At 41.1% G+C, this 13,753-nt stretch overlaps 1 protein-coding gene across 2 annotated transcripts in view; it reads right to left on the reverse strand.

Annotated features, from left to right (window-relative positions):
- GXYLT1 (glucoside xylosyltransferase 1) overlaps positions 1 to 13,753 on the reverse strand; it is a 41,893-nt gene that overhangs the window by 25,384 nt on the left and 2,756 nt on the right. Inside the window, exon 2 of one of the 2 annotated variants that reach the window (XM_035127646.2) lies at positions 5,829 to 5,921. The exons of the other annotated variant lie outside the window; for it this stretch is intronic. Within the exon in view, the coding sequence (XP_034983537.1) occupies positions 5,829 to 5,921 (93 nt within the window). The remainder of the gene's footprint in view (positions 1 to 5,828; positions 5,922 to 13,753) is intronic. 2 annotated transcript variants of the gene reach the window in all.

The following is a 13,753-nucleotide window of genomic DNA, read 5'->3' on the forward strand; positions in this document are numbered from 1 at the left end:
CATCAGAGAAGCAATTCAGCTAAATGTGTTGCAAACTCATACAGGGAAATCCGGCAGGGAAAGACTAGACTTCACAGCGCCATCTGGTGTCACAGTGTTATATCACATATACAACGCTTATAAAAAGCGCTTTTTCTTTACCAATTTAGCTGAGTTCCAAGATGCAACATAGAATAAAAATTATATGGTTTTGTCTTCTGATCCACTCCTTTTGCGGTATCTGCTACACTCCAGTTAAGTCAAATATATGACATACAACAAAGGCTTGGTCTATTTCATCTTGCAGCACCACCTGCACTTTGAAGGAAACAGTATCCATAGGAAGCCATAATTCTCAAAGCTGCCTTTCAAAAAGCTATTCTACTTATTCCCTACCCCTGCATACTGCTACTTCCAGGGAGAAGCATATTTTAACCTTTAAAACAGAGTAAACAACTGAAATCAATGAAACAGTTCATAATATAACACAATGAGACAGCAGGACCAAACAACAGTGTTTTATAGATTAGAGTTGTATTCACGGGTTGCCCCCCCCCCAATGTTCATCTGCAAATAAGCAGGTATAACAACACCCCTATGGTGATATCCAACCCAGTCATACTAAGAATAGACCCACTGCAAGTTAATGGGCTTACACTTGATCTTAGCCAAAAGGCCAAGAAGAATATTCTAAATGAAGTAATTCATGAAAACCAAGCAGGTTTTCTTCCAGGCAGACAGATGAAGGACAATATAAGAAATGTCGTAAATATAATTGAATATCTGACAGCCAGGAATGAAAAGCATGCAGCATTGATTTTTGTGGATGCAGAAAAGGCCTTTGATAACATATCTTGGGAATTTATGATTAAAAATTTGGAGTTAATGGACTTAGGACAATGGTTTATAAGAAGTATAAAAGTGATATACTCTGATAAAATGGTGAAACTTATAGTGAATAACGTTTTAACTGAAAATATTGAAATTACCAAAGGTACAAGACAAGGGTTCCATTGTCACCACTACTATTCATATCAGTACTCGAAGTCCTCCTGATGACGATAAGGAAAACAGAAGAAGTTAAAGGAATTGCAGTCGGAAGAAAGGAACATAAAGTTAAAGTCTTTGCCGATGACTTGGTACTAACAATAGAAGAATCGTTAGTGCTAAGAAAGCATTAGAGGAAATTGAAGAATTTAGACAAGTAGCAGGTTTTAAATTAAATAGAAAAAAGACAAAAATGTTAATTAAAAATATGGATAAAGAAATGGTAAATAAGATGCAACAACAAACGAGCATAGAAGTGGTTAAAACAAATTAATATTTGAGAATTTGGTTAACCTCAAAGAATATAAACTTGTTTCAAGACAATTATACATTGGTGAAATAAGGAGAGACTTGGAAGTGTGGGGAAGAATGAAACTATCACTCCTTGGAAGGATATTGGTAATTAAAATGAATGTGCTACCAAAGATGTTGTTTTTGTTTCAATCAATTCCAATAATCAAGGGGGCAGGTATATTCAAAGATTGGCAAAAAATAATTTCAAGATATATCTGGCAGAGGAAGAAACCCTGCCAGACTTGAAGTTATATTATCGTATGAAGCAGCCTGCCTCTGTTGGTTAAAGGAATGGATGTTACTGGGGGGGAAACAGATTTATTAGATATAGAAGGTCATGATAACAGATTTGGGTGGCACACGTATTTATGGTATGATAAAACGAAGGTACATAAAGGATTTGGAAACCACATATTCCGAAAGTCTCTCTATGAAGTATGGGATAGGTACCGGTATAAAAACCTATTAGAAAGGAAAACACCTTGGTGGTTATCACCTTTAGAAGCTATGAGTGTTAAGAAAATAAATATGAGCAAAAACTGGGTAACATATGAAAAGATACTCAAAAATGATGGTAACAAATGGAAATTAAAACCATATGATGAGGTGAAAGGATTTGTTTATGACTGGCTGCATTACTACCAAATTAATGAGATGCTTAAGGATGATCTGAAGAAAAATGGATTTGGAAATATCAAATCAAAATTTGAAAATGAAATATTGAATAAGTATAAAATATTGTCAAAAATGTATAAAATATTGTTGGAATGGCATTTGAAGGATGAAGAGGTAAAGTCGTAATGATTCATTGGGCTAAAGATTTTGGTTATTATATACAGTTAGAAGATTGGGGGAAATTATGGAAAGAAGGAATAAAATTTACAGCATGTAATGCTTTAAGAGAAAATGTCATGAAAATGATGTATAGATGGTATATTACACCGGTGAAGCTAGCCAAACTTTATAAGGTAAATAATAAATGTTGGAAATGCAAAGAAAAAGAAGGTACCATTTATCATATGTGGTGGGAATGCAAGAAAGTGAAAGGCTTCTGGGATATGATATATATTGAGATTAAGAAAATGTTGAAATATACATATGTTAAAAAACCAGAAGCATTTTTACTGGGAATTATAGGTACAGAAATTAACAGACAAGATATTAAGCTTTTCCTATACACAACAACGCCAGCAAGAATTTTATTAGCGCAGAAGTGGAAACGAGGAATTACCGACAAAGGAAGAATGGCAATTGAAGCTAAAGGAGTATGCGGAACTGGCCAAAATGACGGGAAGAATCTGAGGACAGCGGGATCAAAAGTTCATCAAGGACTGGACCAAATTAGTGAATTATTTGAAAGACAATTGTATTGAATCAAATACATTGGTAGGACTGCAAGAAGCTTCGTAAGGAAAGGTACAAAAACCACTGCAGGTAACAATAAGAATGTATGATGTTTTAATGTTTTTTATTTTAAAGCAATGGTAAAATAGTGAAAAGGCAGAATTTTGAAATGAAAGATAGAAAATCATAAGGAAGGTTTGACGGAAGTCAGGGCCCTAAAAAGCCAAAATGTGTAATATAAGAGGAGACATTGCAATGGAAAGTATTACAGTACATTGTAAAACTTAATAAAAATGATATGAAAAAGGAAGTTAATGGGCTTAAGTTACTTAAGCCTATGATATCAGTGATTTTGCTCTAAGTATGGATAGTAGGCTATCCCTAAGTCTGAAGTGTGCACTTCTCACAAGGAAACAAGCACTGTAGTGGGCTGCCTTTGAAATTTCCAACCATTTGGGGAAGTCATTGAGACTCAGCTATTTCTTGTGTGTGTGTGTGTGTGTGTGTGTGTGTGTGTGTGTAAATACACATACAAACTTATGTATTATTTATGTACACCTCAATTAAGAGTCCCTGTGCACATCAGGTTTACCTTCTGCCGTAAAAGAAAACACTCATAAAACACGCAACTCTTCATTGAATGGGCCATGTATTCCTTTCTTTAAAAACAGATAGAATTCTATCTCAAAAGTGACTAGCACATACTTCAGTATATTGAAGACAGAATTATTGTTTTATACAGTTAAAAATCAATTTTTGTATTAAAAAAACACAATTAAAAAAGAAAGACTACCTGAGCTGTAAACTATAGATCTTAACTATGATTTACCGAAACAGCAGAAGAGAGGTGGGAATGAAAAAGCAAGCACAAAGCTCAGGTACACCGAATAACAGTTTAGTGCTGTGTGTCCAAACAGGCCTATTAGTCAAGAATTGTATTTATTACTCCAATGCATTATATGTAGGGCTGCCTCTGAAGATGGTTGGGAAACTTCAGCTGGTGCAGAATTCAGCAGCCAGGTTGCTCACTGGAGCAAGACGGTTTGAGCATATTACACTGATCCTGGTCCAACTGCACTGGCTACCAATTGGTTTCTGGGCCCAATTCAAAGTGCTGGCTTTGACCTATACATCCTTAAACAGCTCAGGACCACAATACCTCAAGGACCACTTCTTTCCATATGAACCTACCCCGACCCTGAGATCATCTTCTGAGGCCCTCCTTCATGTGCCCCCTTCCTCAAGAGGTCTGGAGGGTGGCAATATGAGAATGGGCCTTCTCTGCAGTGGCACCCTGTCTGTGGAATGCTCTCCCCAGGGAAGTTTGCCTGGCGCCTTCATTATACACCTTTAGGCACCAGACAAAAACATTCCTCTTTAACCAAGCATTTGGTTGATCTGATTTACATCCTATGCCCTTGAAAAAAATATTTTTTTGGAGGGCGGGTATTGGGCTGCTGTTTTTATTTTTATTAGGTATTTTGTGGTTTTACATTAAGTGGTTGTTTATGTAAAGTTCTGGACATTTACAGTATATTCCAATCTTGTGTGTGTTCCCTTGCAAGTAAATCCCCCTTTGTTCAATGAAGCATGCACACAGGATTACAACCTTTGAACCAGACTGCACACTACACATAGTTTTGTGAATCTTCCTTCACCTGACCCACAATTCTGTTTAGGCAAGGTTACAAGACTGCATGAATGTAGGGTTCACAAACAGCAACTTAGCTTACTTGCCAAGACTTTTAAATTCCTCCCTACCAATTCTTCAGGCCCACTAGCACACAGAGGGCTTCAGATACATAGGATATTGCCTTGTGTGGAAATATCAGGGGAACAGATGTTTGCTTGCTCAAAGTCACTCCTCTCCCACTGGGGACGGGGGAAGAGTTCTTGTACCCTTTTCTCACAAACAGACCCTTCTCCACAAGATTTCCCACAGCGTCACCTACAGCACCTTTCCATTTAAAAAAAGTTAGGGAAAGCAAACATCAAAGTAAAGGCAAGCTTCAGTTTGACTCTTCACTCTCAAGTCATCTTGCTTAGTATTCATGGGTGTAGCTAGGATTTATGTTACGTTAGGTGGGAAGAAAACCCACATGTCATCAACCTCTGTCTGGCTCTGTCTATCGCTGAGTCGGGTTGCCAGTTGCATCACTAGAATGGGCCACAACATCATCCAAGTGACCTCAGTGAGTATTTCAATTTCAAATACAGTGGTACCTTGGTTGTCGAATTTAATCAGTTCCGGGAGTCCATTCAACACCTGGAATAGTTCAAAAACCAAGGCTTGGCTTCTGACTGGCTGCAAGAGCTTCCTGCACTCAATCGGAAGCTGGAGAAGCAGTGTCAGACGTTCAGCTTCCAAAAAACGTTCACAAACTGGAACACTCACTTCCGGGTTTGTGGCGTTTGAGAGCCAAAACGTGCGAGTGCCAAGCCATTCGACAACCAAGGTATGACTGTATTCTGATTATTTCTACTTTTGCTAAGTATTTTTATTTATTTACTTGATTTGATGGGGGAGGTAGCTGCCTCCCTCGGCTACAACCTGGTTAGTATCTCTGTACAGTTGCACCTTGGTTGTCAAACACCTTTGGACTTGGACATTTTGGTTCCTGAACGCCGCAAACCTGGAAGTGAGTGTTCCGGTTTGCGAATGTTTTTCAGAAGCCAAACATCCAACGTGGCTTCTGTGGCTTCTGATTGAGTGCAGGAAGCTCCTGCAGCCAATTGGAAACCATGCCTTGCTTTTTGAACCATTTTGAGAGTCGAATTGATTAAATTTGACAACCAAGGTACGACTCTACATGTAAAGAGAAGACCAGCAGAAATCTACCTCTATGACTCTGGTGCAAGACCAAAAGGTTTGGGATCATAATCCTAGGTTGCATAAAGGTTCAATTTAGTTGCAAACCAACATGTTTCAACGTCCATGCTTGTTCAAGAAGTGTTTATGAATTTCAAAACGAGAAACATGTTTTATTTAATGAGTTATTAGATCATGATTGAAATCTAGTAAGACTAATGTATAGAGAGTGCCAGAAAGTGAGGGGGGGAACCAAACTTTTTATAACGGCTACAACACTTTTTAATATATTCAAATATGTATGATTATACCTAAAATTAGCTAATTGAGCAATCAAATCTCCGCCAAAGCCTACCTACGAGCAGCTTCCCAAAAGCAGTTCCTTCCACAAACATCAGAGGGCAGCATCCAATAGGAATTCCAATAGGATACAGACACATTCTTACACCTAACAGGATAAGACAGAAACAATCCTGTATGAATGTTACTTGTTTTATTTAGCAGTTGCAATGGAGCATTCCTGCTTGCGCATTTAAACCAAAAAAACAACAACAACAGCTACTAATTACAGATAAACGGCTGAATGTAGAGCTTCATGTGTTGTGAGTGATATTAGTTTATATCATATAAGGATATATGTAGCCAGGATCCTGAGCATAAAGCCCAAGAGCAATTCTACTGACAATGTAAAGTAATCTTTTGTAGGAAGCAAATACCACCCTGTTCAATGGGTTGTGCTGGCATTATTACATTTCTGAAACACACCTGGTGACATTCCTGAAACACATCTGATGATTTCATGGTACCAAAGGCATATTTTAAAACAATTTAATGTTTATTTGCACAAGGCAGGCACTTCTGGGCTACAAGTAAACATGTGAAAGCATTGGCGGGGGGGGGGGAGTGGGCCAGTTTCCTTCCTTTTCCCTCCATTTTATGCTGAAACAAAAATAGTAAAAAGAGGGTGGATGCAAAAATCCGAGTTTCGGTCAGGGATTCAAATTTCTAGCTAGAAATTTCTACTAACGATTGTTTTCTGCTTGCTCTACTGCATGTTTCCCTGTTATAAACCATTAGATCTATTCACAAAGCGGAGTACGGTTCCTTGTTTAGCAAAGGTGGGGCAATCGACACACAAGGCGGAGGTCTTCTACAGGCTGATGTGAAGCCCAAGTTTGCAGAAGCAGAACAATTATTTGCAGGGTGAACCTTAAGTGGCTGCATAATTGCTGGATGACCATTGGTGAAAAAGATGGGGAACAGTGAGAAGAGCCATGGAATGGAATATCATGAGCGTAGCCAGGGGGGCACCTGCCCCCCATCAAGTAAATAAATAAAATTACAGTCATACCTTGGAAGTCAAACGGAATCCATTCCAGAAGTCCGTTCGACTTGCAAAAACCAACCCAAGCGTGGCTTCCGATTGGCTGCAGGAAGCTCTTGCAGCCAATTGGAAGCCACGCAAGCCCGGTCGGACGTTCGGATTCCAAAAGAACGTTCGAAAACCAGAACACTCATTTCTGGGTTTCGATCGTTCAGGAGCCAATTTGTTCAGGAGCCAAGGCGTTTGAGATCCAAGGTACGACTGTACTTAACTAACTGACCAATTGTGTCACAGATAAATGGGTTCTGCCCCCCTGCCCACGGGGGGGGGGGGGGAGGAATCCTGGCTACGCCCATGAAAGGTATAGCTAACTGTCTGGAACACTGAAGAACAGCAGTGCACAGTGTTACAGGCCTGCAGACAATATATTTTAAATGAAGCAGAAACTTGTATGCACAACTTACTAAAAAATACAGTGATGAATATTCTAATACTTAATTTGAAACAGGAAAATATGCAATGAGGAGTGTGAAGATGCTCAGCAAAAGCTAACTAATAATCTGCTTTAGCCCCAATGACGCTGGCCCTTGCGAACGCAATCCATCAGGCATGATAAGTTCCTATGTTCCCTGGCAGCTGGTTACCATATTGGCTTGCTGAAGTCCACTTTAGTCGCTTAGCATTTTCAAGTGAAGATGCTGTCACAATGGTTCAGAATATCAAGTCTCAGAAGTGACACAGAATGCCAATGTGAACCCAGGCAACAAAAGAGAAAGATAAAACTAAGATCCATATTGTGACGGTATTGTTAACCAGCTTTTAAGATTCAGCCCTACAAATTGAAAGCTGCAGCAATATAGTTGATCTGATACAGCAGCATCACTAATGCTGAACTGCGTGCTTTCACAAGCTAGCTAATTTCAAAGCTGCGATCTCCACACAAAATACTGCTGAGAGGTCAAAAAAGGATCTAATCCCTTCTCCTCCCTTCTGCAATTTAACTACACTAATATAAAGAGACCAGACAGCATTTGCACATATCATCCAATTAAGATGTGTGTGTCATAAGACAATTAATGTATATTAAACTGAAACTCCCTTTAATAATAAAAATAGCTGCTGCAACACTTGCACTAGAGCCAGGGAACCACCTGTGCCACTGTATCGGAGTTGAGACTTCATATCCAGTCTTAGGAGCTGCCATGCCCAAGGAGCATCTCCTGAAATCAAGCTGTTGGTTTAAAAGCAACAACAGCTTTCCTATTTAGAGCAAACTCTCCATCCCTTTTTAATTACACAGCTCCAACAAGTCAATACGAGGCTGGTTTAAAATAGACAACTGTGGAGGCGGTGCAACTGCAGAAGTGTGTTTTATATCTTTTGCACAGCACACCATGTAGCGTCCCAACCACCTCGGGCAAGAATCCTACTCTCATTTGAATGTTTCTGGTTTACTCCTTTCCGCTAAAAGAACTGGAACAGCAATTAGATAGTTCATTGCATCATAGCTTTCATCTAGTAAGAAGCAACTAGATGGATATGTACAGGCATGACCAGTGACCTTAGAAAGTAAGTCAAATTATCAATCCTTGCTTTACATATGGATATTTAAACGATCAATTATTTTAAAGATACGGATTCACTTTGATGTACTGGGTGATTCGCTCTTTAAAGTGCATCAACAGGTAAGCACAACCTGATTCATGACCAGCAGTACTGGAAAGAAGTGGTTCCTCCTTTACATAATTAACCACCACCCGCTCCCACATGTTCAGCTTTGATGTAGCAGTTAAGTACAAAAGCAGGGGAGTACCCAGGGGTTGGCTAGGTTGGCCCCCGCCAAAGATGCAGGTGCAGGCGGGAGAGAGAAGTGCAAAAACCACACCTTTCTATTCTGGCTTAAGAGTGGCTAGGAGCCAGTTGCTACCTAGTGTGGGCCATCGCAGCAGCCCTGCGGGGTCCCCCTTCCCCAGTTGGCGCTATTAGAAGTTTGACTTGAATGCCCCATAAGGTTCAGAGAGAAAAAAGACAGAGAAACCTGGGGAGAGTTGCAGGAGGAGGAAAAGGGAAGGGATGGAGAAAGGAGGCAGAAGGGAAAGCGGTGAGCAGAGGCGGGAGAGAAAGGCAGGAAAGCAGGTAGATGGACCAACTGAGGAGGAGAAGGAGGAGGAGGAGAGGGAGTGGAGCGGAGTGGAGCAGACTCAACCTTGATGGCCCCAGAGAGGCAGAGTGTAAAAGCCAACGAAAAGCAAACTTTTTGAGTTTTTTTTGGTCCATAGTCTTCCCGACTTTGGAGGCACTGATACAGCTCCTTGCCATGGGCACAAAGAAATCTAGGTACGCCTCTGTACATATGTCTTTGATTTTGATCTTTTTTATAACAAGGAATCAATAGGGATACCTCCAGACTGGTTTGTATCACGGACCCAATGATATTCCGTTAGCGGCAGGTTTATACTGGACTGTTACCACATCATTCCACTTCTGTGATATGAAAAGTTAAGAGAATTTCAGCAGGAAGCTACAGGACACACACATGGCAATTGGAAATGAAGTACGGCCACCCTAAAATGTCTGCAGGCATAAACAATGCTGAAACCAGCATCACGTATAACCACCCCAATACCATCACAAGCACATTAATATCCTTTAGGAGAAAACATTCCTCTTTACCCAGGCATTTTGATGGTGGAAAGATACTGTTCCTGGTAGCACTGATAATATTTGTTGTGGGAGTACATATGTGATTGTTTCACATATTTTTAGAAGCTTTAATTGTTTTTACATACGGTATGTTCTTTTGTTTTTAATTGTATTGTTTTGTTACAGTTGTGCTTGCCACCCTCAGCTACTTTGGGAAGAAGGGCAGGATATAAATGTGACGAAGAAGTAAAATCATCATGAATGCACAATTGGAGGAGTCCTAAGCATCTGAAATCATAGTGCTTAGTTAGTACATCACAGTGCTAAGTCTAGCATGAACTGGAAAAGCACTACATTCAAATTGGTATTTACAAATGCATTGGCTTTTACCCACTAGCACAACTATTTAGACGTTTGTGAAATTTAACAGCTTGCCACTGAACTAATCTCAATAGGAATTCTCAAAGTCTCAATAAAATACAAGGGCGAGAAGCCAGACTGGCACAAACTATAAGCAGTGTCTTCCAAGAACCTCTAAAAGTCCAAGGCTACCAACCATTCCACATTCTCACTCCCAGAATGGAAGAGCAGATGGAGGGGAAACTGGTATCCCAGAGTTATTTATTTAACAAGCACAGGAAAGCTGTCTGGCATACCACTGGGTGAAGTATTGACAGTATTAGCAGGCCATGGTGCTTACTTCGGCTGCTGGTCTAAGATGGGGAGAGATCCAAACAGCAGCTTATCACCTTTATTCCTGGTCAATATCAATTGCAACCTACGTGTGAAAACCCGACAAGGTAAGCCTCCCATATCCTGAAGCTGAGAGAGCTGTCTGTCTATAAGAAAAGGTGCCTGAAGAATACAAACCATGAAGCTGCCCAAATCATTTCAAGAACAAATAACTTCTCCATTCTGCTTTCCTGTACTCCTGCTACAGGAAATGGGAAGAGAATGTAACAATACCAGGGAGACCTAGACTCTTTTTCCGGGAGCCAATGCCTTCCATACTAACCACTGTCCTCCATGCAAGCCCTAGACACAGAGGTAGGGAAAGGAAAACTGAATAATGCACAGAAATGGGGGCAAATGATCACTGCCCTGATAACGCAGCTATCTCCTACTCTCCAAGCCACAAATTCCTACTTGGAGGGGCTCAAAATAACCTTGTTTCTGAAGAGCAGCAAAGTGACGTTTATCAGATGCATATAATGTTAGATTGATAAATATTTTAAGTCAGGAATAATATGAAACACATTTTTTTAAAGGTCCCGGATTCCATTTTTATGACAGAATTCATCCAGGCAAAAACAGAATCATTTCTTGGGCAGAGACAGTGTATTAGCTGTCAGGAAAAAAATATCAAGGGACAGTTTACAAAACAACTAATAACACAATTTTACATGTGCATGCATTTGTCTGTAGTGGTTCCCAAAAAATATAACCCTAACCAATCATCTGAGAGAGCCTGAATGAAATGCCTGCAGAGGCTTTTCTGTTCTGCCAGGTCATTACGGTAGTTTCATTGTTAGGATACAAAGGGATGTGAAAATTGCATTTGATTAAATTCTCTCCCCCCCCCCCAACTTTTCCAAATAAATAATTTTTAGATAAAGCCTATTATATAATTCTGGTCCAACCCCCTACAATGCAGGAACATGCAGCTGTCCCATATGGGCATCAAACTTGCAACCTTGACATTATCAGCACCAAGCTCTAACCAACTGAGGTATCCTTCCCCATCGTTCTGCCCGGACACTGAGGTCCAGTGCCGAGGGCCTTCTGGCGGTTCCCTCGCTACGAGAAGCTAAGTTACAGGGAACCAGGCAGAGGACCTTCTCGGTAGTGGCACCCACCCTGTGGAATGCCCTCCCACCAGAGGTCAAAGAGAACAACAATTATCAGACCTTTAGAAGGCATCTTAAGGCAGCCCTGTTTAGGGAAGCTTTTAATGTTTGATGGATTTCTGTATTTTAATGTTTTGTTGGAAGCCGCCCAGAGTGGCTGGGGGAACCCGGCCAGATGGGCGGGGTATAAATAATAAATTATTATTATTATATTATATAAATACTTCTCTTGTAACACATGGTCCTCTATTCACGTCTTCTTCTTCTTCTTTGGTGATCACTCATAGCTCAGTAAGATTATCTTCCATGAACACGGTCTTAACAGTGAGTCCGTAAGTGACTGTGGAGGCCAATTCTGGATCCACACGTCCTTCCACAGTGAGGACATAGGTTTCCAGGCGGGAGTTGAGCAGGGTGAAGGTTTGCCAAAAGTGCCTTCCTCTTAGCACGTTTCTCCCTTTCGTCCTGAGTTTAAGCGTCTTCAAAGTCCATGACACCTTTGGTAAAGGCTGTTCTCCAATTGGAGTGCTCACAGTCCAGTGTTTCCCAGTTGTCAGTGTTTATACTATATATTTTTTAGATTTGCCTTGAGAGAGTGTTTAAACCTCTTTTGCTGACCCCCAGCATTGCGCTTTCCATTTTTAAGTTCAGAATAGAGTACCATAGTTGCTTTGCAAGATGACAATCAGGCATCTGAACATGACCAGTCCTATGAAGTTGATGTTGAAGAATCATTGCTTCAACACTGGTGAACTTTGCTTATTCCAGCATTAGTTCGCCTGTTTTCCCAAGTGATATGTCTATTCACTATGATATGCCAAAGGAAGTGTCTTAGCTGTGCGTGTGCACCCAAACAATTCAGATGAAGATTCTTTGTTTAGAAACAATGTTATCAATAGTACAGTAATGTGTGATCAGTTTTTTGTGATCAGTTTTTTAAAATGTTCAATAAAAGAATCACTGGAGAGTACACCAATTTCTCAGCAGTTTATAGAGAAATTTGTCACCTCTCATTTGCACTGCCAAAATTAAAAAGGTAAAGGTAAAGGACCCCTGACAGTTAAGTCCAGTTGCTAACCACTCTGGGGTTGTGGCGCTCATCTCGCTTTACTGGCCAAGGGAGCTGACATTTGTCCGCCGACAGTTTATCTGGGTCATGTGACCAGCATGACTAAGCTGCTTCTGGCGAAACCAGAGCAGCGCACGGAAATGCTGTTTACCCAAAATTACATTCAGGCAAATTCATGCATAACCTAGTCAGGTTCTGCATTACTGTAACAGCATGTGCAAGAACTCGTTTATGGCATTGCCTCAGTCCAAATATGTTATTAAAATGAGGTTCTCAATCTGTGGCTGCTCCTACATCTCACAAGAGGCGAAAGTAGCCTCTGTGGCATAAGGTGATTTCAGTTGTTGCTGGTGCTCCAACTGCAGCATCTGGACAGATATAGCCCAGCCACTGTATTCTATCCTCTGATAAGCATTCACAACTGTTATGTGCAATGGCCAAAGGCTCTTTCCTGAATTCCCCCTGCCCTCTACCCTCATGGAAAGCAAGGTCTGAGTAATCGTACCCCATTTGTGTCATTCCTTTGCTTGGCCTTGATATCCTTCTGATCTGGAGCAAAAATGTTTTGTTCTCCCAGGCTTCTTAAATTTTTACTATAATCTGCTATTTTAATCACTGGTCTTATTGCTTTTTGTGTATGTTTCATACTGATTTTATTATGGCAGGCACCCCCAAACTTGGCCCTCCAGCTGTTTTGGGACTACAATTCCCATCATCCCTGACCACTGGTCCTGTTAGCTAGGGATGATGGGAGTTGTAGTCCCAAAACAGCTGGAGGGCCAAGTTTGGGGATGCCTGTATTACAGTATTTTCTTTTCTTATAAACCCACTGTAGAACAGTTTGGCTGAAGGTCAACAAATAAATAACAACAACAATAATAAACAATATAAGCAATAAAATAAAAAGCCCAATTATGGTCACGCTTTTACCAAATGTGAATTTGCTTCCAGACCAGTCCTACCGTGTTTCTCACATTTTAAGGCGTCCCTATAAAATAAGACATGGCACGATTTTCTGGAGGCAATAAAATATAAGGCATCCCCCAAAAATAAGACATGCTGAGTGGGAGCAGTGGTGGGAGCAGGTCTGCATGGCGCTTTTGCAACGTGCGCCTCGCCGAGCGCTGCTGTTTCTCCCGGGTCCCGCTCAGTCGGGACTCTGCGCGGTGCGCGCTACTGTCCTTGCCGGCTCCCGCTGAGTCGGGGCTCGGCACAGCGCACGCAGCTGTCTTTGCCGGCTCTTTCTTGAATGAATCCCCCACCCCGAATTCAACCAAGCCCAGAACAGCCTGCCAATCACACCGACGAGCAACCGACGTCGCTTGCTCCCAGCGGCCGTGAAGGGGCGGGGCTCCGCTCGTGAGCAGGCCGGGGGGAGGGTGAGAGCAGAAGCGGCC

The sequence above is a fragment of the Zootoca vivipara genome, chromosome 10 (genome assembly GCF_963506605.1).
Source record: "Zootoca vivipara chromosome 10, rZooViv1.1, whole genome shotgun sequence".
In the NCBI taxonomy this organism is placed as follows: Eukaryota; Metazoa; Chordata; class Lepidosauria; order Squamata; family Lacertidae; genus Zootoca; species Zootoca vivipara.